A 27,944-nucleotide genomic window follows, 5' to 3' on the forward strand; every position below is an offset into this window, starting at 1 on the left:
GTACTTTATGATTTCAATGAGGCAAATCATACCGAGGCATTGGAGATCCCCCTGTACATTGAGGAGAGCAGACTAGGTAGAGGCTATGGATAGCCTGCGGCGTCTGGAGGAGTTGAGAGCGTTTGACGAAGGGAAAGACTCCTTGTGTTTCTCGGTTTGGTACCCGTGGCTTCAGTATAGAGAAACACAGCAATTCCAAACCTGGTTACTCACAGGCGCTCTATCACAATAAATATTCAAGAAGCCGGGATGGGCTCCCGGACACAGGAGTGGCGCGGCATCACAATACAGACCTTCTCCTCCCCCCCCCATCATTTCCCCATGTCTTCCCCTCCTTCCCTTTTTCTCTACCTATCTTTCTCTCCCTCTCTCTATATCGCTTTCTCACCTAATTGATATACATAGGGTCATGTTTTCATACCTATTGAACCAGACTATACAGAAGGAGTTGCCTTTAACACTTTACACGGAATAAATATAAAGATAGAAGATTAGTACATGTTAAAATTAAGATGTTCTATAGGATGTTATACAGATTTTACCTTCCACATGATTTGCGATACATTTCATAGTACCATACGTTTTACGAGACTTCAAGACATAGGTTATTTTATAATCTTTATATGCTGTAACATTGGGTAACATGAAAGACCCTTATGCATTTCTTATCTTCTGTTATATGAAAACTTTTGAAATAATAAAGAAATATTAAACGAAAACATAGCCTATGACGCTCTCTGGGTCCAGATGCAACGGTGCGGATGCCAATCCCACACACACACACACACACACACACACACACACACACACACACACACACACTATATAAAGCTGAGGGGAAATTTTAACCCCACACTTTACAGTTATTCGCCAAAAAACCTGCCTCCATTAAAGCGAATGGAGCTGGGAGGCACAGTGCAGCCAGAACTTCAGAAGAATGCACAGCCACACCCTTATATGGAATGTTGGCGTGTCACAATGCAGCCAGGGAAAGAGACATACATAGACGGAGAAAGCGACAGACGGAGAAAGCGACAGACGGAGAAAGCGACAGACGGAGAAAGCGACAGACGGAGAAAGCGACAGAGACAGACAGACAAAAATAGAGAGAGACACAGAGAGGGGGAGACAGACAGAGAATCGGAGAGAAACAGAGAGACTGTTACTATCCCGGGCAGCGCCGGGTGCTATGTTGTGAGGCGAAATTTAAACCCCGCACGTTCCAATTTACCAATCAATTTTGCCCCTATCTACAAAAAAAGTGAAACGAAAAGTGTTGGGGGCAAATTGACAGCTGCCAGATGTGAACAACGGGGACTTAAAGAATGAGAGCGATGGCGCCAAAGAGTATATACCGTACAGCTGCTAAGGTGGGGCCCCGACATGGGATACTCACCACACTCGGGGATACACACACACACACACACACTCTACCATGTACTTGAACACATATACCACCCTCAGCACACATCTCACCACACACACCACATCCCGCCACATAATTGCCCTAAAACACACACAAGTCTGGTATTATCCTTCAAAAATAAAAATTTGATTAAAAAGCAGCCAAACTACAAGAACAACAAATGTACCATATAGGAAATACGGCAGCTGTCAGTCACATGACCTGTCTATGTGTATGTGTGAGCTAATATATACTGTCAGGGGGGAGGGCTTTCTGTTAACTGGAGATTTATCAGGCTGCCAATAGCAACCAATCACAGCCTAGCTTCTATTTTGCTACAGTTAATTAATCTGAGCTCTGATTGGTTAATATAGGCAACAAAGGACATTCTCAGTATGTGTGAGGTCATAGGATGTTAAATCTGTGTGGAATATCTGTGGTGTTGAAAAAGAGAATTTTGTTTACTTACCGTAAATTCTTTTTTTTATAGTTCCGTATTGGGAGACCCAGACATTGGGTGTATAGCTTCTGCCTCCGGAGGACACACAAAGTACTACACTAAAAAGTGTAGCTCCTCCCTCTGAGCATATACACCCCCTGGATAACCAGATCTAGCCAGTTTAGTGCAAAAGCTGAAGGAGAATAGCCACCCACAAGTAAAGACAGAGCAAGAACCGGAACAACCGGAGCCTCTGTCTACAACAACAGCCGGTGATAACACGCGGAACAAGAAACTGCCAACAGGCAACAGGGAGGGTGCTGGGTCTCCCAATACGGAACTATAAGAAAAAGAATTTACGGTAAGTAAACAAAATTCTCTTTTTCTTTATCGTTCCTATGGGAGACCCAGACATTGGGACGTCTCAAAGCAGTCCATGGGTGGGAATAAACAGAAAACTGAGAAGTAGGCGTAACCTAACTTCACAAATGGGCGACAGCCGCCTGAAGGATGAGTCTGCCCAAGCTCGCATCTGCCGAAGCATGAGCATGCACTTGCTAGTGCTTTGAAAAGGTATGCAGGCTAGTCCAAGTGGCAGCCTGACAGACCTGCTGAGCCGTAGCCTGGTGCCTGAAAGCCCAAGAGGCACCGACAGCTCTGGTTGAGTGTGCCTTCATCCCCGGCGGGGGAGGCACCTGAGTACACTGGTAGGCATCGGATATGGCCGACCTAATCCAACGAGCTAAGGTCGGCTTAGAAGCCGAGAGGCCCTTACGCCGACCTGTGGTTAGCACAAAAAGAGAGGTGCACCGCCTAAGAACAGCGGTGCGAGACACACAGATCCGGAGCGCCCGCACCAGATCGAGTATGCAACGCTTTTTCAAAGCGATGAACAGGAGCCGGACAAAAGGAAGGCAGGGAAATGTCCTGGTTAAGGTGGAAAGGAGAAACCACCTTAGGGAGAAAATCCGGAGTCGGACGGAGAACCACCTTGTCTTGATGAAAAACCAAAAAAGGTGACTCCGAAGAGAGCACAGCCAAATCAGAGACTCTCCTGAGGGAAGTTATGGCCACTAGAAAGACCACTTTCTGTGAAAGACGAAACAAAGAAACCTCCCTAAGAGGCTCAAAGGGGGGTTTCTGCAAGGCCGTGAGGACCAGATTGAGGTCCCAGGGATCCAAGGGCCGCCGGTAAGGCGGAATGATGTGAGACGCGCCCTGCATGAAGGTGCGCACCTGAGCCAGCCGGGCGATACGCCGCTGGAACAGCACTGACAGAGCCGAGACTTGTCCCTTGAGGGAATTGAGGGATAGTCCTAGCTGCAGACCTGACTGTAGAAAGGACAGAAGGGTCGGCAAGGAAAAAGGCCAAGGAGCATGGCCAGAAGAGCGACACCAGGACAAGAAAATTCTCCAGGCCCTGTGATAGATTTTGGCCGAGGAAGACTTCCGAGCCCGAGTCATAGTGGAAAATGACTTCAGGAGGAATACCTGAAGTCGTAAAGATCCAGGACTCAAGAGCCACGCCGTCAATCTGAGAGCCGCAGAATTCTGGCGGAAAAACGGACCTTGTGAGAGAAGGTCTGGACGGTCCGGAAGATGCCACGGCACCTCTACGGACAGATGGAGCAGGTCTGGGTACCAAGCTCGCATGGGCCAGTCCGGTGCAATGAGGATGACCCGACGGCCCTCCATTCTGATCTTGCGCAGAACTCTGGGCAAGAGAGCTAGAGGGGGAAACACGTAGGACAGACGAAACTGGGACCAATCTTGAACCAGAGCGTCCGCTGCAAGGGCCTGAGGATCGTGGGAGCGAGCCACGTAAACCGGAACCTTGTTGTTGTGCCGGGATGCCATTAGATCCACTTCCGGAGTGCCCCACTTGCGGCAGATTGACAAACACTGCCGGATGCAGGGACCACTCGCCACTGTCCACGGTTTGACGGCTGAGATAATCTGCTTCCCAGTTTTCCACGCCTGGGATGTGGACTGCGGATATGGTGGACCCAGAGTCCTCCGCCCATTGAAGGATGCGTTGAACCTCCAACATTGCCAGGCGGCTGCGTGTCCCGCCTTGGTGATTGATGTAGGCAACCGCTGTCGCGTTGTCTGACTGGACTCGGATGTGCTTGCCCGCCAAAAGGTGGTGAAAGGCTAGGAGAGCTAGAAGCACAGCTCTGGTTTCCAGCACATTGATCGAGAGGGCTGACTCGGACGGAGTCCAAGTGCCCTGTGCTCTGTGGTGGAAACATACCGCTCCCCAGCCGGATAGGCTGGCATCCGTGGTGAGGATCACCAAGGACGGGGCCAGGAAGGAGCGTCCCTGAGACAGAGAGAGAGGGGCCGAAGCCACCAGCCACTAACCTGTGCAAGGAGGAAGTCCGCTTGTCCCAACAGCGGAGAATGTCCAGCTGCAGAGGACGCAGATGGAACTGGGCAAAGGGAACAGCCTCCATTGACGCCACCATCTGACCCAGCACCTGCATCAGGTGCCTGATGGAATGACATCGGGGCCTCAGCAGAGAGCGCACCGCCAGATGGAGGGACTGCTGTTTGACTAAGGGCAGCTTCACAAGTGCCGGCAGAGTCTCGAACCGCATCCCTAGGTACGTGAGCCTCTGGGTCGGAGTCAGAGTGGATTTGGGCAGATTGACAAGCCACCCGAATTGGGCTAGAGTGAACGAGACACTCCGCTGACAGTCTGCGCTGGATGAAGCCTTGACTAGAAGGTCGTCCAGGTAAGGAATCACTTCCAACCCCTGGAGGTGCAGAACCGCAACCACTGCTGCCATGACCTTGGTGAATACTCGAGGGGCCGTGGCTAACCCGAAGGGGAGAGCCACGAATTGGAAATGTTCCTCTCCGATTGCAAAACGTAGCCAACGCTGGTGTGAAACTGCAATTGGCACATGCAGATAGGCATCTCTGATGTCGATGGATGCCAGGAAATCTCCTTGGGTCATTGAGGCAATGACTGATCGCAGAGACTCCATGCGAAAATGCCGCACCTGAACATGCTTGTTGAGAAGCTTGAGATCCAGGATGGGCCAGAAGGAACCGTCCTTTTTGGGGACTAGGAAGAGATTTGAGTAGAAACCTCTGAACCGTTCCCGGGCGGGAACCGGTACAATTACTCCGTTGGCCTGCAAGGATGCCACGGCCTGAGAGAAGGCGGCGGCCTTGGAGCAGGGGGGAGTTGACAGAAAAAAATCTGTTTGGCGGGCTGGAAGAGAATTCTATCCTGTAGCCGTGGGAGATGATATCCCGCACCCACTGATCGGAGACGTGTTGAAACCACACGTCGCCAAAGTGGGAGAGCCTGCCACCGACTAAGGACGTTGCTGGCGCGGCCAGATAGTCAAGAGGAGGCTGCCTTAGTGGCAGCAGCTCCTGCGGTCTTTTGTGGACGCGCCTTTGTGCGCCAGTTGGGTTTTTGGTCCTTGGCTGAGTTAGTGGACGAGGCCGAGGGCTTAGAGGATGACCAGTTGGAGGAACGAAAGGAACGAAACCTCGACTGGTTCCTACCCTGGGCAGGTTTCCTGGTTTTAGTTTGTGGCATGGAAGTACTCTTCCCGCCAGTAGCTTCCTTAATAATTTCATCCAGTTGTTCACCGAATAGCCTGGATCCAGCAAAAGGGAGCCCAGCAAGGTACTTCTTTGAAGAAGCATCTGCCTTCCACTCTCGAAGCCACAAGATCCTGCGGATAGCGAGGGAATTAGCCGAAGCCCCCGCAGTGCGGTGAGAAGCCTCCAGCATGGCAGACATGGCATAGGATGAAAAAGCTGAAGCTTGGGAAGTTAAGGCAACCATTTCGGGCATAGATTCCCTGGTGAGGGAATGCATCTCCTCTAGAGAAGCATAGATGGCCTTGAGAGCCCACACTGCTGCAAAAGATGGGGAGAACGAGGCCCCAGCCGCCTCATATACAGATTTGGCCAGAAGGTCAACCTGGCGGTCAGTGGAATCCTTGAGAGGTGCCATCAGCCACTGACAACGGTCCGGGCTGAGAGTCTAGACACCGGAGGGTCTACCTTTGGTGAATGAGCCCACTCCTTGACCACCTCAGGTGGAAAGGGAAACCGGTCATCAGAACCACGCTTTGGGAAGCGTTTGTCAGGACAGGCCCTAGGCTTGGTCACAGTGGCCTGAAAACTGGAGTGGTTAAAGAACACACTCCTTGTCCTCTTAGGCAAGGTAAACTGGTGCTTTTCTGCCAGAGAGGGTTGCTCCTCTGATACTGGCGGATTGAGGTCCAGTACAGAATTAATGGACGCAATCAAATCACTAACATCTGCGTCACTTTCGGACAGATCAATGGGGCACATGGAGGTAGCGTCCGAGCCCCCAGTAAAGGCATCCTCCTCGTCCTGAGAGTCAGCTCGTGAATCAGAGCCGCGGGACGAGGAAGGAGAGGGGACCCTGCGTCTCCTTTTAGGAGGACGGGGTATGGGACCAGATGAAGAATCCTCTGTGAGCTCTGCTGATAGAGCCCTAGCAGCAGAGGCGCCCTGAGAAGGGGGCTGATGCATGTTCAGCAAAGTCCGGGATAGCTGTCCCATGGAGTCGGCAAAAGACTGGGAGATTGACCTAGAGAAGGATTCTACCCAAGCCGGGGGTTCAGCCACCGGAGCCGGAGCAGCCGGAGGGACCACTGTGGGTGCGATTCCAGGCTGAGGCATTGTCAGGTTAGAGCAGGCATCACAATGTGGATATGTGCTCGGTTCAGGCAGCACGAGCTTACATGCAGTGCACATTGAGTACAGCCTTGCAGCCTTGCTCCTCGTGTGAGACATGCTGCTGAAGTGGGGGGCTCTGAGCCAGAATGACCCCCAGAGAGTATATAAGAAGGTCCACAACCGGAGGTTGTGGCTTACCAGACAGTTTGTGTGCCCTCCAGATCCCACAGCCCGGTCCCCCAAGCAGCTTAGCAGGGATGCTGCAGCCAGCGCTGATCCAGAGAAAAACGCTGAGAAAATGGCGCTGGAGCGAGGAGAGGGGGCGGGACCTGCTCTGAGAGCGGGATCTGGAGGGCCAAGGAGATTTACAGGGGAGGGGACATGTACTCAGAGAGGAGTGTCCCTCCCCTGTGCCGAACGGCCGCTGGGCGGAGCCGCACTGTCCCTCTGCATGAATGACATGCGAGGGCAGTGAAATCGAAAGTAGGCCTCCGGCGAAGCCGGGGCCTAAATTTAAGCGATGCGGCCGGCACGCAGGCACCATCGGCGCGGTTCTCAGGCGACAGCCAGAGAACCGGCCGGAAATGTCACAAAAGTTACACAGCACACTCTCCCACCATAAAAAAGTACCGGGACCCCCCGAATATAAACGTCTCAGGTACTTAGCTTGCTGAGACGCAGGGTTCCAAGTGCCTGGGGATGAGTGCTCCGTCCAGCAGGATCCTGAAGGGCTGCGGATGGAGACCGGTCTCCTGCAAAGCAAGGAGAGAACCGTGCTGGCTCCCACTTCAAGCCAGAGCCCGAGGGATGGTGAAGGAGCGCGGCATGTAAGGCTCCAGCCTTGTAAATCAACCTTAACAGCACCGCCGACACAGTGGGGTGAGAAGGGACATGCCGGGAGTCCAGGCTTGGACCCGCTTTTCTTCAAAAACTTTTTAAAAATGATAAATCAGATGAGAATGCATGTGTGGATGTATGCCTCCTGAACACAAAGCAATGAACTGGCTAGATCTGGTTATCCAGGGGGTGTATATGCTCAGAAGGAGGAGCTACACTTTTTAGTGTAGTACTTTGTGTGTCCTCCGGAGGCAGAAGCTATACACCCAATGTCTGGGTCTCCCATAGGAACGATAAAGAAATATATGTTGTGAAATGCTTCTATTACCTTAGTTTTTGCCTTTTAATAATTACATTTCTATTTGTTTGTGGTTTTTGTGTGCAGAATAAATTTTTGTTAATCCATTCTATTTTGTTAACAACAGTTATTAACCCGGGCGAAGCCGGGTAGTACAGCTAGTCTAATATATAAAGCTGAATGTGTGTGTAGGTGTGTGTGTGTGTGTGTCCGGGATTGGCATCCGCACCGTCGCAGCTACAGCCACAAAATTTTGCACACTCACTTCTGGACCCCGAGAGCGTCATAGGCTATGTTTTGAGGGGAAATTTTAACCCCGCTCTTTACAGTTATTCGCCAAAAAACCTGCCTCCATTAAAGCGAATGGAGCTGGGAGCCACAGTGCAGGCTGAACTTTAGAAGAATGCGCAGCCACGCCCTTATATGGAATGTTGGCGTGTCACAATGCAGCCAGGGAAAGAGAGACAGACAGTGTAAGAGACAGATACAAAGAGAGACACAGACAGGGTAAGAAACAGACATAGACAAGGTAAGAGACAGACACAGAGACAGACAAAGAGACCGACAGGGAAAGAGGGAAAGAGAAAGAGACAGACAGGGAAAGTGACATAGATAGACAGGGAAAGAGATTGAGACAGATGGAGAAAGAGACAGACAGTCAGAGACAGACAGGGAAAGATATATACAGAGGGGGAGACAGACATTATAATTACATTGTTATATAACAAGCCATGGAGAAAAAGACATGGATCGCACATCCCAAAAATACATTGATCTAAAAGCCGCTAGGCAAAAATTTAAATAGAACATGAGGTTCTTAGTTACCATTCTGATCAGACTGTATTAAGCCCACTGCCACGTCACGGCGAACCTCTTGAGTGGGTCCCTAATCTAAAGCCTTTATGGTGCGGCACTGTGCACCAACCACTGCCACAGCGACAAAGCACCAGCAAGGCAGGCGACCTGGCGCCTCACAGCGCCCATGCTGCAAGGCAAAGCCCCCAAGGCTCCAGGCCGCACTGCCCCACTGTCACGACATCACCACAACAGCGGCCACTGCACAGCACCAACGCACAGTGAGAGAAGCTGCGCACTCACCTCACCTCCCACCGGCTCCCATGTGTAAACTGGGAGCAAAAGAAGGGAATTTTGTTTACTTACCGTAAATTCCTTTTCTTCTAGCTCCAATTGGGAGACCCAGACAGTGGGTGTATAGCTACTGCCTCTGGAGGCCGCACAAAGAACTACACTTAAAAGTGTAAGGCCCCTCCCCTTCTGGCTATACACCCTCCCGTAGGAGTACAGATTCCTCAGTTTTAGTACCAAAGCAAGAAGGAGGAAAGCCAATAACAGTTTCAAAAACAAATTCAATCCGATAACTAGATCGGAGAACTTAAGAAACAACGTGAACAACATGTGCACCCGAAAAAACGAAACCCTAAAAACAGATAGGGCGGGTGCTGGGTCTCCCAATTGGAGCTAGAAGAAAAGGAATTTACGGTAAGTAAACAAAATTCCCTTCTTCTTTTTCGCTCCTAATTGGGAGACCCAGACAGTGGGACGTCCAAAAGCAGTCCCTGGGTGGGTAAAAAGATACCACATGAACGGGCTGTCATACAGCCTCTTCCTACAGGTGGGCCACCGCCGCCTGAAGGACCTGTCTACCTAGGCTGGCGTCTGCCGAAGCGTAGGTATGCACTTGATAGTGTTTGGTAAACGTGTGCAGACTCGACCAGGTAGCCGCCTGGCACACTTGCTGAGCCGTAGCCTGATGCCTCAACGCCCAGGACGCACCAACGGCTCTGGTAGAATGGGCCTTCAGTCCAGATGGAATCTGAAGCCCAGCAGAACGGTATGTGTGAAGAATTGGTTCCTTGATCCACCGCGCCAGGGTGGATTTGGAAGCTTGCGATCCCTTATGCTGACCAGCGACTAGGACAAAGAGCGCATCCGAACGGCGTAGAGGCGCCGTGCGAGAAATGTAAATCCTGAGTGCTCTCACCAGGTCCAACAGATGTAAACCCTTTTCAAATTGGTGAACTGGATGCGGACACAAAGATGGCAAAGTGATATCCTGATTGAGATGAAAGGAAGAAACCACCTTGGGAGAAAACTCTGGAATTGGACGCAGTACCACCTTGTCTTGGTGAAATACCAGGAAAGGAGATTTGCAAGATAACGCCGCCAGCTCGGACACTCTTCGAAGAGACGTGACCGCTACAAGAAAAACTACCTTTTGTGAAAGCCGAGAAAGGGGAACCTCTTTCAAAGGCTCGAAAGGCGGCTTTTGAAGAGCAAGGAGAACCTTGTTCAGATCCCAGGGTTCCAATGGCCGTCTGTAAGGAGGAACGATATGACAAACTCCTTGGAGAAACGTGCGTACTTTAGAAAGCTGTGCCAAGCGCTTCTGAAAGAATACGGATAACGCGGAGACTTGACCCTTAAGCGAGCTAAGGGACAAACCTTTTTCCAACCCAGACTGCAGGAAGGAAAGAAAAATTGGCAATGCAAATGGCCAGGGAGAAAACCCTTGAGCCAAGCACCACGCTAAGAATATCTTCCACGTCCTGTGATAGATCTTAGCTGAGGATGGTTTTCTAGCCTGTCTCATTGTGGCAACAACTCCCTGAGATAAACCTGAGGCCGCTAGGATCCAGGACTCAATGGCCACACAGTCAGGTTCAGGGCCGCAGAATTCAGATGGAAAAACGGCCCTTGAGACAGCAGATCTGGACGGTCTGGTAGTGCCCACGGTTGGCCTACCGTGAGATGCCACAGATCCGGGTACCACGACCTTCTTGGCCAATTTGGAGCGACGAGTATGGCTCGCTGGCAGTCGGACTTGATTTTCCGGAGAACTCTGGGTAACAATGCTAGAGGTGGGAACACATAGGGGAGTCGGAATTGCGACCAATCCTGAACCAAGGCGTCTGCCGCCAGCGCTCGGTGATCGTGAGACCGTGCCATGAAAACTGGGACCTTGTTGTTGTGCCGTGACGCCATCAGATCGACGTCCGGCGACCCCCAGCGGCAACAGATCTGTTGAAACACGTCCGGGTGAAGGGACCATTCTCCTGCGTCCATGCCCTGGCGACTGAGAAAGTCTGCTTCCCAGTTTTCCACGCCTGGGATGTGAACTGCAGATATGGTGGACGCTCTGCTTTCCACCCACGTCAAAATCCGCTGGACTTCTTGAAAAGCTTGGCGACTGCGTGTTCCCCCTTGGTGGTTGATGTACGCCACCGCCGTGGAATTGTCCGACTGAATCCGAATCTGCTTGCCTTCCAGCCATTGTTGGAAGGCTCGCAGGGCAAGGTAGATTGCTCTGATTTCCAGAACATTGATCTGCAAGGTGGACTCTTCCTGAGTCCACGTCCCCTGAGCCCTGTGGTGGAGAAACACCGCTCCCCACCCTGATAGGCTCGCATCTGTCGTGACCACTGCCCAGGACGGGGGAAGGAACGACTTTCCCTGTGACAATGAGTTGGGGAGAAGCCACCAACGTAGAGAATCCTTGGCAGTCTGAGAGAGGGAGACAGTCCTGTCGAGGGACGTCGATTTCCCATCCCATTGGCGTAGAATGTCCCATTGTAGAGGGCGCAGATGAAACTGCGCGAACGGGACTGCCTCCATTGCTGCTACCATCTTTCCTAGGAAATGCATGAGGCGCCTCAGTGAGTGCGACTGGCTCTGAAGGAGAGATTGCACTCCGGTCCGTAGCGAGCACTGCTTGTCCAGTGGAAGCCTCACTATCGCTGATAGAGTATGAAACTCCATGCCAAGATAAGTCAGAGATTGGGTCGGGGTTAGATGAGACTTTGGAAAGTTGATAATCCACCCGAAAGTCTGGAGAGTGTCTAGCGCCACCTTCAGACTGTGTTGGCATGCTTCTTGAGAGGATGCCTTTATAAGCAGGTCGTCTAGGTACGGGATGACCGAGTGACCCTGCGAGTGCAGAACAGCTACTACTGCTGCCATGACTTTGGTGAAGACCCGGGGGGCTGTTGCCAGACCGAAGGGTAACGCTACGAACTGTAGGTGCTCGTCGTGTATGACGAAACGTAGGAAACGCTGATGCTCTGGTGCAATCGGCACGTGGAGATACGCATCTTTGATGTCTATTGATGCTAGAAAATCTCCCTGAGACATTGAGGCTATGACGGAGCGTAGGGATTCCATCCGGAACCTCCTGACTTTTACGTGTCTGTTGAGCAACTTCAGATCCAGGACGGGACGATACGATCCGTCCTTTTTTGGGACCACAAACAGATTGGAGTAAAAACCGTGACCCTGTTCCTGAAGAGGGACGGAGGTCACCACTCCTTCCGCCTTTAGAGCGGCCACCGCCTGCAACAGAGCATCGGCTCGGTCTGGTGGTGGAGAAGTTCTGAAGAAACGAGTTGGCGGACGAGAACCGAACTCTATCCTGTACCCGTGAGATAGAATATCTCTCACCCAACGGTCTTTGACATTTGCTAGCCAAATGTCGCCAAAGTGGGACAGCCTCCCACCGACCGCGGGTGTGGGCATCGGAGACCGCAAGTCAGGAGGACGTCGTTTTGGCAACGGTTCCTCCGGCTGGTCTTTTTGGGCGTGACTGAGACCTCCAAGAATTTGAACGTCTCTGGTCCTTTTGAGTCTTTTTTGACGAGGCGAATTGGGACCTGCCCTGTCCTCGAAAGGACCGATAACCAGACTGACCCCTCCTCTGTTGGGGCTTGTTTTGTCTGTGTTGCGGTAAGGAAGAGTCCTTACCCTTGGAGTGTTTGATGATTTCATCCAAACGCTCTCCAAACAATCGGTCACGAGAAAAAGGCAAATTGGTTAAGCACTTCTTGGAATGAGAATCTGCTTTCCAATGTCTCAACCACAGAGCCCTACGCAAAACAACTGAGTTGGCTGACGCCACTGCCGTGCGGCTTGTAGCGTCAAGAACAGCATTAATCGCGTACGACGCGAATGCCGCCATTTGCGAGGTCAATGGTGCTACCTGCGGGGCAAATGCACGTGTGACAGAGTCGACTCGCGCAAGCCCGGCCGTGATAGCTTGGAGTGCCCATACGGCCGCAAAAGAAGGCGCTAATGACGCTCCAATCGCTTCATAGATGGATTTCAGCCAGAGCTCCATCTGCCTGTCAGTGGCATCTTTAAGTGCCGCTCCATCTTCAACAGCAACCAAGGATCTGGCTGCAAGCCTGGAAATTGGAGGATCCACTTTTGGACACTGGGTCCAACCCTTGACCACTTCAGAGGGAAAAGGGTAGCGTGTATCTTTAAGTCGTTTAGGAAAACGCCTTTCAGGATAAGCGTGGGGTTTCTGGATTGCGTCTCTGAAGTCAGCGTGGTCCAGAAAAGTGCTTAATGTACGCTTAGGGTATCTGAAATGGATTCTCTCGTGCTGCGAAGCTGACTCCTCTACAGGAGGAGCTGGTGGGGAAATATTCAACATCTTATTGATGTTAAATATAAGATCATTAACTATTGCGTCACCATCTGGTGTATCTAGATTGAGAGCGGTCCCAGGATCAGAATCCTGATCAGTTAAGTCCGCCTCATCACCCATAGATTCATCCCGCTGGGATCCAGACCATTGAGATGAATGTGAAGGCCCGTCATAACGAGCCCGCTTAGGCTGCCCGGGGCCATCGTCCGAGTCAGAGTCTTCACCCTGAGGTGTAGATGCCCGTCCCGGAGCTAGGAGCTGAGGGGGACCAGGGGGCAATACATGCACAGTGTCCGTGGTCTGAAGTACAGGCCTAGCTCGCAATGTGTCAAGAATTTGTGACATAGTGAGAGACATTCTGTCAGCAAAAGCTGCAAACTCAGTTCCTGTCACCTGGACAGCATTCACAGGTGGTACACCCTGGGACACGTCCAGCAGAGGCCCCGGCTGTGCAAGCGCCGCAGGGGCCGAGCACTGCACACAATGGGGGTCCGTGGAGCCTGCCGGTAGAAAAGTCCCACATGCGGTGCAGGAAGCATACAATGTCTGTGCCTTGGCACCCTTGCGTTTTACGGGCGACATGCTGCTGGCTCTCTGCATGTGAGAGAGTCTATAGCCAAAAGGGCGACCAGCGCTATGTAATACCAAGTATTTGTAGCAACAAAATACTAAGAATACTACGAGCACAAGAGGGGGTGAGCCCTGAGGGCTGCTTACCGCCCGCTGAACAGCGGGTAAGAGGCTGCTGAATGCCTTGTCTGGGTCTCCCCGGCTCCCCTCTGCAGCTCAGCGTGTCTGCAAGAATGGCTGCCGGCTACTGTGGAGAGGGGCGGTCCGTGGGAGTTCCCAAAGAAAAGTGCGGGAACAGTGTCCCCTCTGTGCTGACTGTGAGGGCTGGAGTATGTAAAAACGACTCCAGCCCTCAGCGCTGATGCCCTGGCCAGCGTCCCGCCCCTCTCCTGACTGGCAGGTCTGTGGGCGGGAACGAACGCAAGCAGGCCGCAAAAGCCGGGGACTCGAGTTATCAGCGCGGCTGCCGTAAAAGCGCGGGCCGCGCTGAAGTCCCCGGCGCACCGCAAGTGCCAGCCGCGCCGCTGTTCGAGCGGCCGGCGCGACCGAGTTCTGGACGTGGGCAGCGTCCCGCCCCTCTCCTGACTGGCAGGTCTGGGGGCGGGAACGAAAGGAAGCAGGCCGCAAAAGCCGGGGACTGTAGTTATCAGCGCGGCCGCCGTAAAAGCGCAGGCCGCGCTGAAGTCCCCGGCGCACTACAAGTGCCAGCCGCGCCGCAGTCCCAGCGGCCGGCGCGTCCTATTCCCATAAATGTGCCTGCTTCAGCAAAGCTGAATGAGGCCATGGCACAGGCGCCGCAGCGCTGATGTCCCCCGGCGCACTACAACACCCAGCATGCTGCGGTGTGAGCGCCAGATACACGGGGACACAGAGTACCTTGAGGATGCAGGGCCATGTCCCTGATGTACTCCGCTCCATCCAGCATCTTCTCCAGGGGCTGTAGATGGAGCACGGTCTCTGTGCCTGGAGACCGGTAAATCCCACTTCACCCAGAGCCCTGTAAAAAGGGATGGGGAAGGAATCAGCATGTGGGCTCCTGCCGCCGTACCCGCAATGGGTACCTCAACCTTACAAACACCTCCGACATAAGTGGGGTGAGAAGGGAGCATGCTGGGGACACTATATGTGTCCTCTTTTCTTCCATCCGACATAGTCAGCAGCTGCTGCTGACTAAAAACAATGGAGCTATGCGTGCGTGTCTGACCTCCTTGCGCACAAAGCTAAAACTGAGGAATCTGTACTCCTACGGGAGGGTGTATAGCCAGAAGGGGAGGGGCCTTACACTTTTAAGTGTAGTTCTTTGTGCGGCCTCCAGAGGCAGTAGCTATACACCCACTGTCTGGGTCTCCCAATTAGGAGCGAAAAAGAAAAGGCTGACCCCTCTTGCAGTCTCCTGCTGATTAAAATCACCTGTGCCAAATGGGGAGAGTGCAGATCCAAGCAAAAAAAAGAGGGGGATAGACTGATATAAATCCCATACTATGAAGAAAAAAAAAAACAGTATTATATATCAGTCTATCCCCCTCTTTTTTTTGCTTGGATCTGCACTCTCCCCATTTGGCACAGGTGATTTTAATCAGCAGGAGACTGCAAGAGGGGTCAGCCTTCTTTTTGCTCCCAGTTCACATATGGGAGCCAGTGGGAGGTGAGTGCACAGCTCCTCTCACTGTGTGCTGGTGCTGTGTGGTGGTCTGGTGTCGGTGGGGCGGCGCGGCCTGGAGCCTTGGGGGCTTTGCCTTGCAGCATGGGTGCTGTGAGGCACCAGGTCGCCCGCCTTGCTGGCGCTTTGTTGCTGCGGCGGTGGTCAGTGCACGGTGCCACACAAAAAGGTCAGGTTAGGGACCCACTCAAGAGGTTTGCCGTGACGTGGCAGTGGGCTTAATACAATCTGATCAGAATGGTAACAAAAGAACCTCATGTTCTATTTAATTTTTTGCCTAGCGGCTTTAGATCATTGTATTTTTGGGATGTGCGATCCATGTCTTTTTCTTCATAGTATGGCATTATAATTACATTTCTATCTATTTGTTTTGTGGTTTTTGTGTGCAGAATACATTTTTGTTAATTCATTCTATTTTGTTAACAGCAATTATTAACCCGGGTAGTAAAAAAAATAAATAAATAAATAAATATTATACATACATACATACATACATACATACACACACACACACACTACAGACCAAAAGTTTGGACACACCTTTTCATCTCTAGAACGACTTTTAAGAGGAGACTTTGTGCAGTAGGCCTTCATGGTAAAATAGCTGCTAGGAACCACTGCTAAGGACAGGCAACAAGCAGAAGAGACTTGTTTGGGCTAAAGAACACAAGGAGTGGACATTAGACCAGTGGAAATCTGTGCTATGGTCTGATGAGTCTAAATTTGAGATCTTTGGATCCAACCACAGTGTCTTTGTAGAAAAGGTGAACGGATGGACTCTACATGCCTGGTTCCCACCGTGAAGCATGGAGGATGAGGTGTGATGGTGTGGAGGTGCTTTGCTGGTGACACGGTTGGGGATTTATTCAAAATTGAAGGCATACTGAACCAGCATGGCTACCACAGCATCTTGCAGCGGCATGCTATTCCATCCGGTTTGCGTTTAGTTGGACCATCATTTATTTTTCAACAGGACAATGACCCCAAACACACCTCCAGGCTGTGTAAGGGCTATTTGACTAAGAAGGAGAGTGATTGGGTGCTACGCCAGATGACCTGGCCTCCAGTGACCAGACCTGAACCCAATCGAGATGGTTTGGGGTGAGCTGGACCGCAGAGTGAAGGCAAAAGGGCCAACAAGTGCTAAGCATCTCTGGGAACTCCTTCAAGACCATTGGAAGACCATTTCCAGTGACTACCTCTTTCAGTTCATCAAGAGAATGCCAAGAGTGTGCAAAGCAGTAATCAAAGCAAAAGGTGGCTACTTTGAAGAACCTAGAATATAAGACATATTTTCAGTTGTTTCACTCTTTTTTGTTAAGTATTTCATTCCACGTGTTTTAATTCATAGTTTTGATGCCTTCAATGTGAATCTACAATTTTCAGAGTCATGAAAAGAAAGAAAAGAATGAGAAGGGGTGTCCAAACGTATGGTCTGTACTATAGAGATTAGAGGATAGAGATATATATTACAAACACACACATATGTACACACATACATATATATACATATATATATATACATATATACACACACACACACACACACACACACACACACACACACACACACACACACACCTAAATTCTGGCAGTAAATTCTCACCTTCTGTCGACCGACCTCAACATAGATGGGGGCCGAACAGGACCAGGGCCCAACTAGTTCAGACATCTCCAATGTGAAGCAATATAGATGAAATGTCTAGCTCAAAAAGGAGGCTCATTTTGTTTCTTAGGTTTTATCTGTTAAATGGCCAGTGTGAACATGCTCCTATACCTATATTTTTATTTATTAATGTTCTGATACATTGTTGGAAAACTGTTACCTCCAGCTTTTTACGTGCATCTGCCAATAAATTGAGACAATATTTCACCCAGCATCGGGCTATTTCGGCCTTCTTTTGTCTTAGATGATCCAGGCGCTCCTGTTCTGATTCATCGGCTTAAAAAAGAAAAAAAAAAAAAAAGGAAATTAATTCTATTTCTTCTCACAATAACCTTCCTGCATCAATTTGATCAGAATAAATGAATAATACAATACTTATGAAAATAAAGTGCACAGTATCATCTCATAAATCAGACGGACACTGGGACAAATACACAATGTACAGAAGGGATGTCATACAGAGCAAGCCAATAATATAAATATAAAAAAATAAAAAAACTTTAAAAACTCCATGCGGTATACATTTTTTTTCTTATACTGGCGGCTATATAATGAGCACAGAACACATATCCCGGTGTATACAGTAAATGTACACTGGGACGAAGCACGGTTGCTGCGAAACGCGCGTCAGTGTTAGTGCACCATTACCCTGGTTTGGATCTTTAAATTGCTGGTAATATGATATGTGGCTGTCATATTTATTCTTTGTTTTTCCTATATATTTATATGTACACTTGGTACTTTATATATGTAACATAATATAGGATTGCTAACTTTTTGATCAGCTTTGATTAACATATCTGGGATTTTTGATTACATTCCAAACCTTGGTATTTTGTTTTGTTACTTATTACTGTAGGTGCTGTGTCCCCCATATCAATTTAATTCCATCAGTCACATAGGTGGTCCATTCGATTTTATGTATTTTAATTGTCAATAAAGATATATTGAGTAATTTTTGGTTTACTTATGGCTTTTGGTGTTAATTTATTTATATAGCAAGCCTTCCATACTAGTTGTGGTATTGGTGTTTAGTAAATGTACACTGCAAAAAAACAGTGTGAGGCTATGTGCCCACGTTGCTTTTTTTTCATGCTTTTTTCCTTGCTTATTTTAAAATCACTAAAAGCAAGGAAAAAGCATCCCAGCAAAGTCTATGAGAACCGTGACTTGCTGTACACACTGTTTTTTTACCTTGCAGATTTTGTTGCTGAAAATAGATGCATCATGTCAATACTTTGTGTTTATTTCCTGCGTTTCTATAATCCCCTGCATTGCTTTATCCCTACAGTGGATTACAGTGCAGCATTTTGCCTCACACACCGTGCATACAGCATGGTGTGTGAGGCTCTCCGTAGCTCAGTAACCCAGGGTTGTCATGGTGACGACCCAGGGTTAGTATGGCAACGATCGGGTCCCTCTGATCGCATTACAGGGACTCAATCACCATGGAGAGGTAAGCGATCCCTCTTCCTGCATTCTGAATGCTGCGACTGCACTGATCCCAGCATTCAGGAGTTAAACTGCCGGGAGCGGCGTGGGCACAGCTCCAGGCAGTGACATCAGCTGGAGACCCGGCGGCAATCACAGGGGTACAGTGCCTGACACCCCGCAATCGCCATGACTTAAAAAAGTACAAAAAAAAAAAGCAGGAAAAAAAACCCGCACAAATGCAATAAAAGTGTTTTTTTTCAGCTGCATTTTTCCTGTTAAAACATGCTTTTTTTGTGGGCAGAAAAGAAGCACAAAAAAAAAAAAAAAAAGCAATGTGGGCACATAGTCTAAGAAGAGCCAATAGGTATGTGGATATGCGTTACCCAGCTGTGACCACTATACAGTTCTGCACAACTGAGCGCAGCTGGCACTGAGAGTAGCTGATCAGTGGAGGTACAGGGAATCGCACCCTCACCAATCAGACATTTATGACTATAGGCCATCAATGTTAAAAGTACTGTACAACCCTTTCAAGTCTCTGCAATGTTTCTTTCTGCACTGTTTAAGAATTAGACAGTATTAATATAGCCCATTGTGTTAGACCCCTTTGGCACGACACGAATGTATACTCACTCGCCTACTCATTTTCCCGGCGGTGACGTGCCACACTGGTGTTATGTGCAGGATACAGTCCAGTAGTGGACAACCCCATTAACGTACATACTTCCTTTCAGCATACATATTATTTCACTACAGCGGTGGGTGCATAGATAGTTGGAAGAAATATCTGGAGACACTTCATGTAGCATCCTTGTATCCAATAATTACATGTGTTCAGGGGCGGCCTACAATCCTCTATCTATAGCCTCTATATACCTCCACTTGTCAGTACGTCAAATTTGGAGAGAACGATTGAAATATCTATTGTCGGAGATCGTCATACGGCGCTCTATGGGATAACAAGTGTTTCTGGCACCTGGAAAGATTAGGTACAGTATTGGGCTGGGCATTGCTAATAATATGGACATTAGCCCTCCAAGTATTATTTCCCCTTCCCCTCAGCTCATCTGTTAATGACTAAGTTTACATGGTAGGAAGGAATAAGAGGACGCAGTCATGATAAATGCCTTATAGCTGTGACGTACTTTCTTTTGCGGCTTCAGGGGAAAGTATTTGTCCGGCTTTGCTGAAGATGACAGTGGATGCGGCAAGGCAGTGTCTGGCCTCCATATAACATTGCTATCAGAGAGGAGAAAAAAAAAAAAAAGGATCAATCAGAATAAAACAATCTGCGGCCAATAAAGAGACCTAGAAAGCTATAACATGATGATAGTGCTGGAGAACCTCAGACAGCACCGCTCATACAAAGACTTATCTGCTATGGTTGTTACCAGCGCCTCGTACAGTAAATGGACTGCCAATCTGCAAAAATGTATTTTTATTACTTCACCCAGAATGTTCCCTGGGACATTGACAAGACTTGTGTTGTTGTGAAAAAAAACATTTTTCCCTCTTATAACTTCATCAGATCGAACTGCAAGGAGAAGCAGAATAGATTGTGTTCTCCTAGACTCCACAATGACAGGACTAAAGGCCGCTTTACACGCTGCGACATAGCTAGCGATCTCGTTAGCGATGTGACATGCCCAGATCGTTGCTACGATTTGCAGAGATCGCTTATAGGTCGTTTTGTTGCGGTCACACGTACCCATCTCACAAACGACGCTACATCGTTCAGCGATATATATTGTTTGACCAAGGCGGTCGTGTAGACACTGTCACACAGCATTCCTCCCAACGATTCCGGCAACGACAGAGGCATATAATTGTCCATAGCATACACCCTGGCATAACACCAATCAGAGCGGAGGAGGCGTGGAGCATTGCGCATAACAACACGCCATGTAACGATGTTGTTAGTCGTTGGCAAAGTGTCAAACGTAGCAATATGTCTGCTGCGTTCAAAACGACGAATAATATTTTGAAAATGAACAACGTTGTCAACGATCTTCGCTAGTTTTACGATCGCTTGGAGTCGCTCGTAGGCGTCACACGCAACGACGGCGCTAACAACAACGGAAGTGCATCACGAAAACAGTGACCCCCGACGACATATCGTCAGCTAAATTGTAGCATATAAAACGGGGCCTTAAGTCTCTACGGCAGTATTAAAAAAAAACACTGAAACACATGTTATATAAACAATAATATTTATTATTGAATCAAATATGTAGAAAAGATTAAAATACAAAGATTATGAAAAAAGGGGGGGAGAGGGGAGGAGGATGCAGAACAATGATGATACAGAATAACCCCCAATGGTCACCCCGGACTTGTAATCAAAGTGTATGCAAATACAGTTACAATCAATGCAAGTAATGTTAGGTATACTCATGGAATGATGAAACCGAATTAGTCCATGTAGTCAAAAGGTCATATAAAGCCGTAGGTGTGTAGGAAATAAGGAGCATGAATATTTAATCCTATAGGCTCAATTTTTCCCTAAATAGATCTCTAGAGAATCTGGTAGATACTCCTCACTAAATTAGAAAAGCTATTTTAAAAGGATAAATTCGGTATACATGTGACCATGTGCATACAATAACAATTCCAACAGTAGATGCTGAAGCTGTAGAAAGAGTTCTTCATATACTGTATTCAAGCTAGGCTAGTGGATATAATCACACCAAAGCAATTTTAGAAATGTATAAAGCACTATATGCAACCCCTGTCAAGTGGAGCTGAGATGGAGTGCACCACAATAAGATAGGCTAGTGCCTAAGAGAAATTACTTAAACATGTGGGTACTGAATCATATCAACATGTATATAAGCAATATGGAAAAATACGTGTATTCAGAGAACACTCCATATGTGCTCCACCAGACTGGAGGAACCACATCAGCCAGCAGTGATGTATTTATATAGCTCAGTTGTTAACCATACAAAAGATGCTCAAGATGCTGAGGCTGTGGAAAGAATTCCTCATATATTATATTCTGGCTAGGCTAGTGGATAAAAATACACAAAAACAGTTTTTTGAATCTTAATAATATATATATAGCGCACCATGTGCAACCCCTGTCAGGTGGAGCAGAGATGAAGTGCACCACATTAAGATAGGCTGGTGCCTAAAGGAAATTACTTGAACATGTGAATACTAAATCATATCAACATGTATGTTGGCGATATGAAAGGATACGTGTATTCAGAAGACACTTCACATGTGTTCCACCAGGCTGGGGGAACCACATCGGCCGGCAATGATGTAGTTATAAAGCACAGTTGTTAGCCTATTATACGATGTATATATAAATGTATATAGGGGTTCTGTTAACTATCCACTAGTCCGTTAGACACAGCATCAAACAGTAGCTACGGAAAACAATTTTATCTGCAGAAAGTCTGTTTAACCAGATTAGAGGATAAATACCATTCAAGAATAAACATGTATGTTGGCAAGTTAATACATCTAGAAATGAAGAGTGCCCAATGCAATAAATGCTACAATATATGGGCCATAATTTCTGGTTTACAGATGTATCCCTGAAAACACAACAAGACTGTTCAGCTACTGCAATTGTTAGACCTATTTAATGCCCAATGCAATAAATGTTACAATATAAGGGCCATAGTTTCCAGTTTTCCGGTGTATCCCTAAGCATGCAGCAAGTCTGTTCAGCTACTGATGATAGTAAACCTAGAGCATACTAACTTAATCACATATAGATGCACAAGGGCCATCAATGAATTACTTACATATAGGAGACCACTGGGAGGCTTCCCAACGCGCGTTTCGCCGTCTTTATCAAGGGAAACGTGAGTGTGTATGGTGTGGGGTGCCTTTTAAAGAGTGTATGGCGTCCGAGGGCGCCACTTGCACGGCCGTGCGGCGTCTGTCGTCACTTCCGGTTCCGGGACCGCGGCACGCAAGGCGCGATCCCGAGACAGGAAGCGGCAACAGAGGTGAAGAGTATTGCGTGTAACAAGCGCATGCGCATAAGAAGTTCTTATGAGACATAGATTAGGATGTCATTTATGATAGCGTAAATATAGATTCATGTTGTTGTATTCACAAGCTATATCTATATTGCAAGGCACGCTCAAAAATGATGGAGGAGCCTGTACAGTTTGTCCATATTAAAAACATTTAACTGTATAATGATATAGTAAGCCAACATATATTATACATGGCATAGACACAGGAAAAAGCTGAGAAACCCCCCAGTGTTGGCCATACACAGTCATCATACATAAAATACAGGTTCTTACAATATTAAGAGTAAAAGACACATAATAAAATATATAAAAAAAAAAAAAAATAAAAAAAAAAAATATAAAAGACATGTAAAGTGGATGTGTAATTAAAGTGAAAAAATGGTAGTGATAAAAATGTGTGTCAGATGGGTAGGTGTAAGGGATAACAGTGTAAGTATATCCGGTGAAGTGAAGCTGTGACCACTGGGACATATATGACTGTGGAATAGCAAGTGAATGTATAGGTAAATACTAAGGTATAAAAGAAGGGGGGGGGGGGAAGGGGGGGGGGGGGGGAAAGGTTAATCATGTTGTAGTTGGGGGAAGTTTGTTTGGGGGGTTGGCAGGGGCTGTGAAAGATAAATAAAAAGTATGTGAGGTGAAGGTGAAAGTAAAATGTGATGTATAAAACACTGTACAGGAGTCTTTTACTCTTAATATTGTAAGAACCTGTATTTTATGTATGATGACTGTGTATGGCCAACACTGGGGGGTTTCTCAGCTTTTTCCTGTGTCTATGCCATGTATAATATATGTTGGCTTACTATATCATTATACAGTTAAATGTTTTTAATATGGACAAACTGTACAGGCTCCTCCATCATTTTTGAGCGTGCCTTGCAATATAGATATAGCTTGTGAATACAACAACATGAATCTATATTTACGCTATCATAAATGACATCCTAATCTATGTCTCATAAGAACTTCTTATGCGCATGCGCTTGTTACACGCAATACTCTTCACCTCTGTTGCCGCTTCCTGTCTCGGGATCGCGCCTTGCGTGCCGCGGTCCCGGAACCGGAAGTGACGACAGACGCCGCACGGCCGTGCAAGTGGCGCCCTCGGACGCCATACACTCTTTAAAAGGCACCCCACACCATACACACTCACGTTTCCCTTGATAAAGACGGCGAAACGCGCGTTGGGAAGCCTCCCAGTGGTCTCCTATATGTAAGTAATTCATTGATGGCCCTTGTGCATCTATATGTGATTAAGTTAGTATGCTCTAGGTTTACTATCATCAGTAGCTGAACAGACTTGCTGCATGCTTAGGGATACACCGGAAAACTGGAAACTATGGCCCTTATATTGTAACATTTATTGCATTGGGCATTAAATAGGTCTAACAATTGCAGTAGCTGAACAGTCTTGTTGTGTTTTCAGGGATACATCTGTAAACCAGAAATTATGGCCCATATATTGTAGCATTTATTGCATTGGGCACTCTTCATTTCTAGATGTATTAACTTGCCAACATACATGTTTATTCTTGAATGGTATTTATCCTCTAATCTGGTTAAACAGACTTTCTGCAGATAAAATTGTTTTCCGTAGCTACTGTTTGATGCTGTGTCTAACGGACTAGTGGATAGTTAACAGAACCCCTATATACATTTATATATACATCGTATAATAGGCTAACAACTGTGCTTTATAACTACATCATTGCCGGCCGATGTGGTTCCCCCAGCCTGGTGGAACACATGTGAAGTGTCTTCTGAATACACGTATCCTTTCATATCGCCAACATACATGTTGATATGATTTAGTATTCACATGTTCAAGTAATTTCCTTTAGGCACCAGCCTATCTTAATGTGGTGCACTTCATCTCTGCTCCACCTGACAGGGGTTGCACATGGTGCGCTATATATATATTATTAAGATTCAAAAAACTGTTTTTGTGTATTTTTATCCACTAGCCTAGCCAGAATATAATATATGAGGAATTCTTTCCACAGCCTCAGCATCTTGAGCATCTTTTGTATGGTTAACAACTGAGCTATATAAATACATCACTGCTGGCTGATGTGGTTCCTCCAGTCTGGTGGAGCACATATGGAGTGTTCTCTGAATACACGTATTTTTCCATATTGCTTATATACATGTTGATATGATTCAGTACCCACATGTTTAAGTAATTTCTCTTAGGCACTAGCCTATCTTATTGTGGTGCACTCCATCTCAGCTCCACCTGACAGGGGTTGCATATAGTGCTTTATACATTTCTAAAATTGCTTTGGTGTGATTATATCCACTAGCCTAGCTTGAATACAGTATATGAAGAACTCTTTCTACAGCTTCAGCATCTACTGTTGGAATTGTTATTGTATGCACATGGTCACATGTATACCGAATTTATCCTTTTAAAATAGCTTTTCTAATTTAGTGAGGAGTATCTACCAGATTCTCTAGAGATCTATTTAGGGAAAAATTGAGCCTATAGGATTAAATATTCATGCTCCTTATTTCCTACACACCTACGGCTTTATATGACCTTTTGACTACATGGACTAATTCGGTTTCATCATTCCATGAGTATACCTAACATTACTTGCATTGATTGTAACTGTATTTGCATACACTTTGATTACAAGTCCGGGGTGACCATTGGGGGTTATTCTGTATCATCATTGTTCTGCATCCTCCTCCCCTCTCCCCCCCTTTTTTCATAATCTTTGTATTTTAATCTTTTCTACATATTTGATTCAATAATAAATATTATTGTTTATATAACATGTGTTTCAGTGTTTTTTCTGTAGGTTTTCATGTATATATACACTGGAACAATTAATATGTTCTCTTGTTTATTGAAGTATTTTCCTGTGTTTTCACAGAGGCTTAAATCCATTCATAGTATGGATATACGCACCAAAGAAGCATCTTGGGTCACCCAAGCTGCATCCATTTTTAAGGGAGAGAAGCTGCAAACAGTGAATTCAGATGGGTCTAATACCAAAGAATTAAAGCAAAATCTCACTAGTTTATTCCACCGCAGAACTAAGATCTGGTGGAATAAAACGACACTGGAAAATTACTTGGAGAAAGACATGGTCCCACGTGGACTGAGAGTTCAAGTGTTCCCGTCCTATGGTAAAGAAGACACGGAGTTCACTGCACAATGGGAATTGGCCAGTAATAATTGCTCCAAAAAATATCTGGAACTCATCATGGACAAAAATTCCAAAACCATAAAAGATATCGATGGTGAGATAAATGAGAAACAAGATGAACTTATGAAGATACTCTCTGAGCCCGAAAGGGAAAAATTTCATGAAGACCTAGACAAATCCTTTGTAATATGGGAAAAACAAATCAAAGATAACAAAACGAAAAAGTTTCACAGGGATCTTCAAGACTATGAAAAAGATAGAGTTTACAAATGGAAAAGCACAGAAACAAGTAAACGTATACAACGCATGCCATCATATTCATCGGTGGCTTCGTCAGACACAGAACATAGTACCACTTCCAATATGTCATATGGTGCTTCAGCTAAGGGGGCCGGGAAGAACCAGGATCAACAACAGAAAATATTGCCATTCCGTAAGAATACTTACAGGAAGAATGGGAATAATTCCTATAAGGTAATTAACCTTACAGATAAAATTCTCACGGAACCCCAACTTGAAATCCTGAGTAAAGGTCTAACTTTTTCACCTTCTTCTCATTTTCAATTCTTTACAGCGTTAAAGGATTTACACTTATTTGCTAGAAAGCTTACCTTCAAAAAGATCTTCCACAAAAATGAAGGACCAGATATATTCTTTACAGCAAAAGAACGTGAAACAGTGAGAATTCTACAGGACCTACTAGATGAACAGACTCCACCACCAGTAAGTAGAATGCCTAAAAACATCATTCCACCATCTAACAAATTCCCACCATCTAATATGTATTCCAACATAGACATATTTGTCAGATTAGTCACAGATGATCTGAAAAGAATACATCATTCCATACCCCATGACAATTGCACGAGAGAGGAGAGGATAGCAATTGAAGAACTACGGGCTATGGATGATGTGATTATAAAACCCTCAGACAAAGGGGGGAATATTGTACTATGGCCGGTACAGATGTACCTTAATACGGTCCTAAAACATCTCAGTGACCAAAAGGCATACAAGAAACTTACTTTCAATCCCCTGATATCGTTTAAGGCACAACTCTTACATATCTTAGAGATGGCGGTGGACCATAATACAATCACCAAGAAAGAACTATCATATCTATTCAAACCTGAGGCCAAAATTGCTACGTTTTATATGGTTCCTAAAATCCATAAAGACGCCAAAAATCCCCCAGGCAGACCAATTGTCTCCGGAGTTGACAACCTATGTGAACCCATCTGTCGTTATGTAGACCACATTTTAAAACCAATTGTGGAAACGATCCCGTCCTACATCAAGGATACTTCCGATGTGTTGAGGAAGTTAGATGGAATACAACTTGATGAAGATACCCTGATAGTGGTATGTGATGTGGAGGCTTTGTACTCATCCATAGTACATGCGGATGGGCTCAGGGCAGTTAAATTCTATTTGGAAATGTCTAGCCACCCAGATGACATTTGTGAATTCACATTAACCCTGCTAGAGTTTGCACTAACACACAATTTTTTTCTGTTTAATGGGTCTTTTTTCCTACAGCTCCAGGGAACAGCAATGGGGGCAGCTTGTGCCCCCTCATATGCCAACTTGTTCCTGGGGCTGTGGGAGAGGGACCTTTTTTATACCGATGTGGCCCCCCACTTGGACAAGGTTTCCTATTGGGGGCGCTACATCGATGATATTATTTTTCTCTGGCAGGGTTCCCAACAGGACTTGACTGTCTTTATGCAATATATCAATAAGAATGACATCAATTTAAGATTCACACACAAAGCAGGAAGATATAATATGGAGTTTTTGGATGTTCTTCTTAATATTGATGATAGTGGTTTCATAACGACAGATGTATACAGAAAACCGACGGCAGTCAACAGTTTACTCCATGCCCAATCAGCACATCCTAGGAACCTAATTAACAGCATTCCGAGAGGTCAATTCCTCAGAATAAGAAGAATATGTTCAACGGATCAAAACTTTGAACATCAATCTAGTGACCTATGGCAGAGGTTCCAAATGAGAGGATATAGTGAGAAAACGATACAGAGAGGGTATAGGAAGGCAAAATTTGCAAATAGGACGGAATTACTGTATAATCACAATAAGAAACCCAATAGCCCTGATATGGTAAGATTCATCTCAACTTTTCATTCCAGAAATAATGAACTTTGGCAGGCCCTAAAGAGACATTGGAATGTCCTATTACTGGACCCCGCATTATCAAGATATATTCCACAAAACCCAGCAATCACCTACCGGAGATCTAAAAATCTGGCTGATTTGTTAGTCAATAGCCACTTCTCACAGAAAAAACCCAGGGGTATCTTTAATAGTAAAGGACCGAAATGGGGCTGCAGACCTTGCG

The 27,944-nt window shown here is 46.8% G+C and overlaps 1 protein-coding gene across 1 annotated transcript in view; it reads right to left on the reverse strand.

The window, feature by feature from the left end:
- Positions 1-27,944, reverse strand: part of KIFBP (kinesin family binding protein) — an 88,363-nt gene that overhangs the window by 16,183 nt on the left and 44,236 nt on the right. Inside the window, exons 5-6 of the mRNA XM_075348796.1 lie at positions 19,575-19,668; positions 17,156-17,271 (exon numbers count right to left, since the gene is read on the reverse strand). Of these exons, the coding sequence (XP_075204911.1) occupies positions 17,156-17,271; positions 19,575-19,668 (210 nt within the window). The remainder of the gene's footprint in view (positions 1-17,155; positions 17,272-19,574; positions 19,669-27,944) is intronic.

Source organism: Anomaloglossus baeobatrachus, chromosome 5 (assembly GCF_048569485.1).
Source record: "Anomaloglossus baeobatrachus isolate aAnoBae1 chromosome 5, aAnoBae1.hap1, whole genome shotgun sequence".
Taxonomy (NCBI): Eukaryota; Metazoa; Chordata; class Amphibia; order Anura; family Aromobatidae; genus Anomaloglossus; species Anomaloglossus baeobatrachus.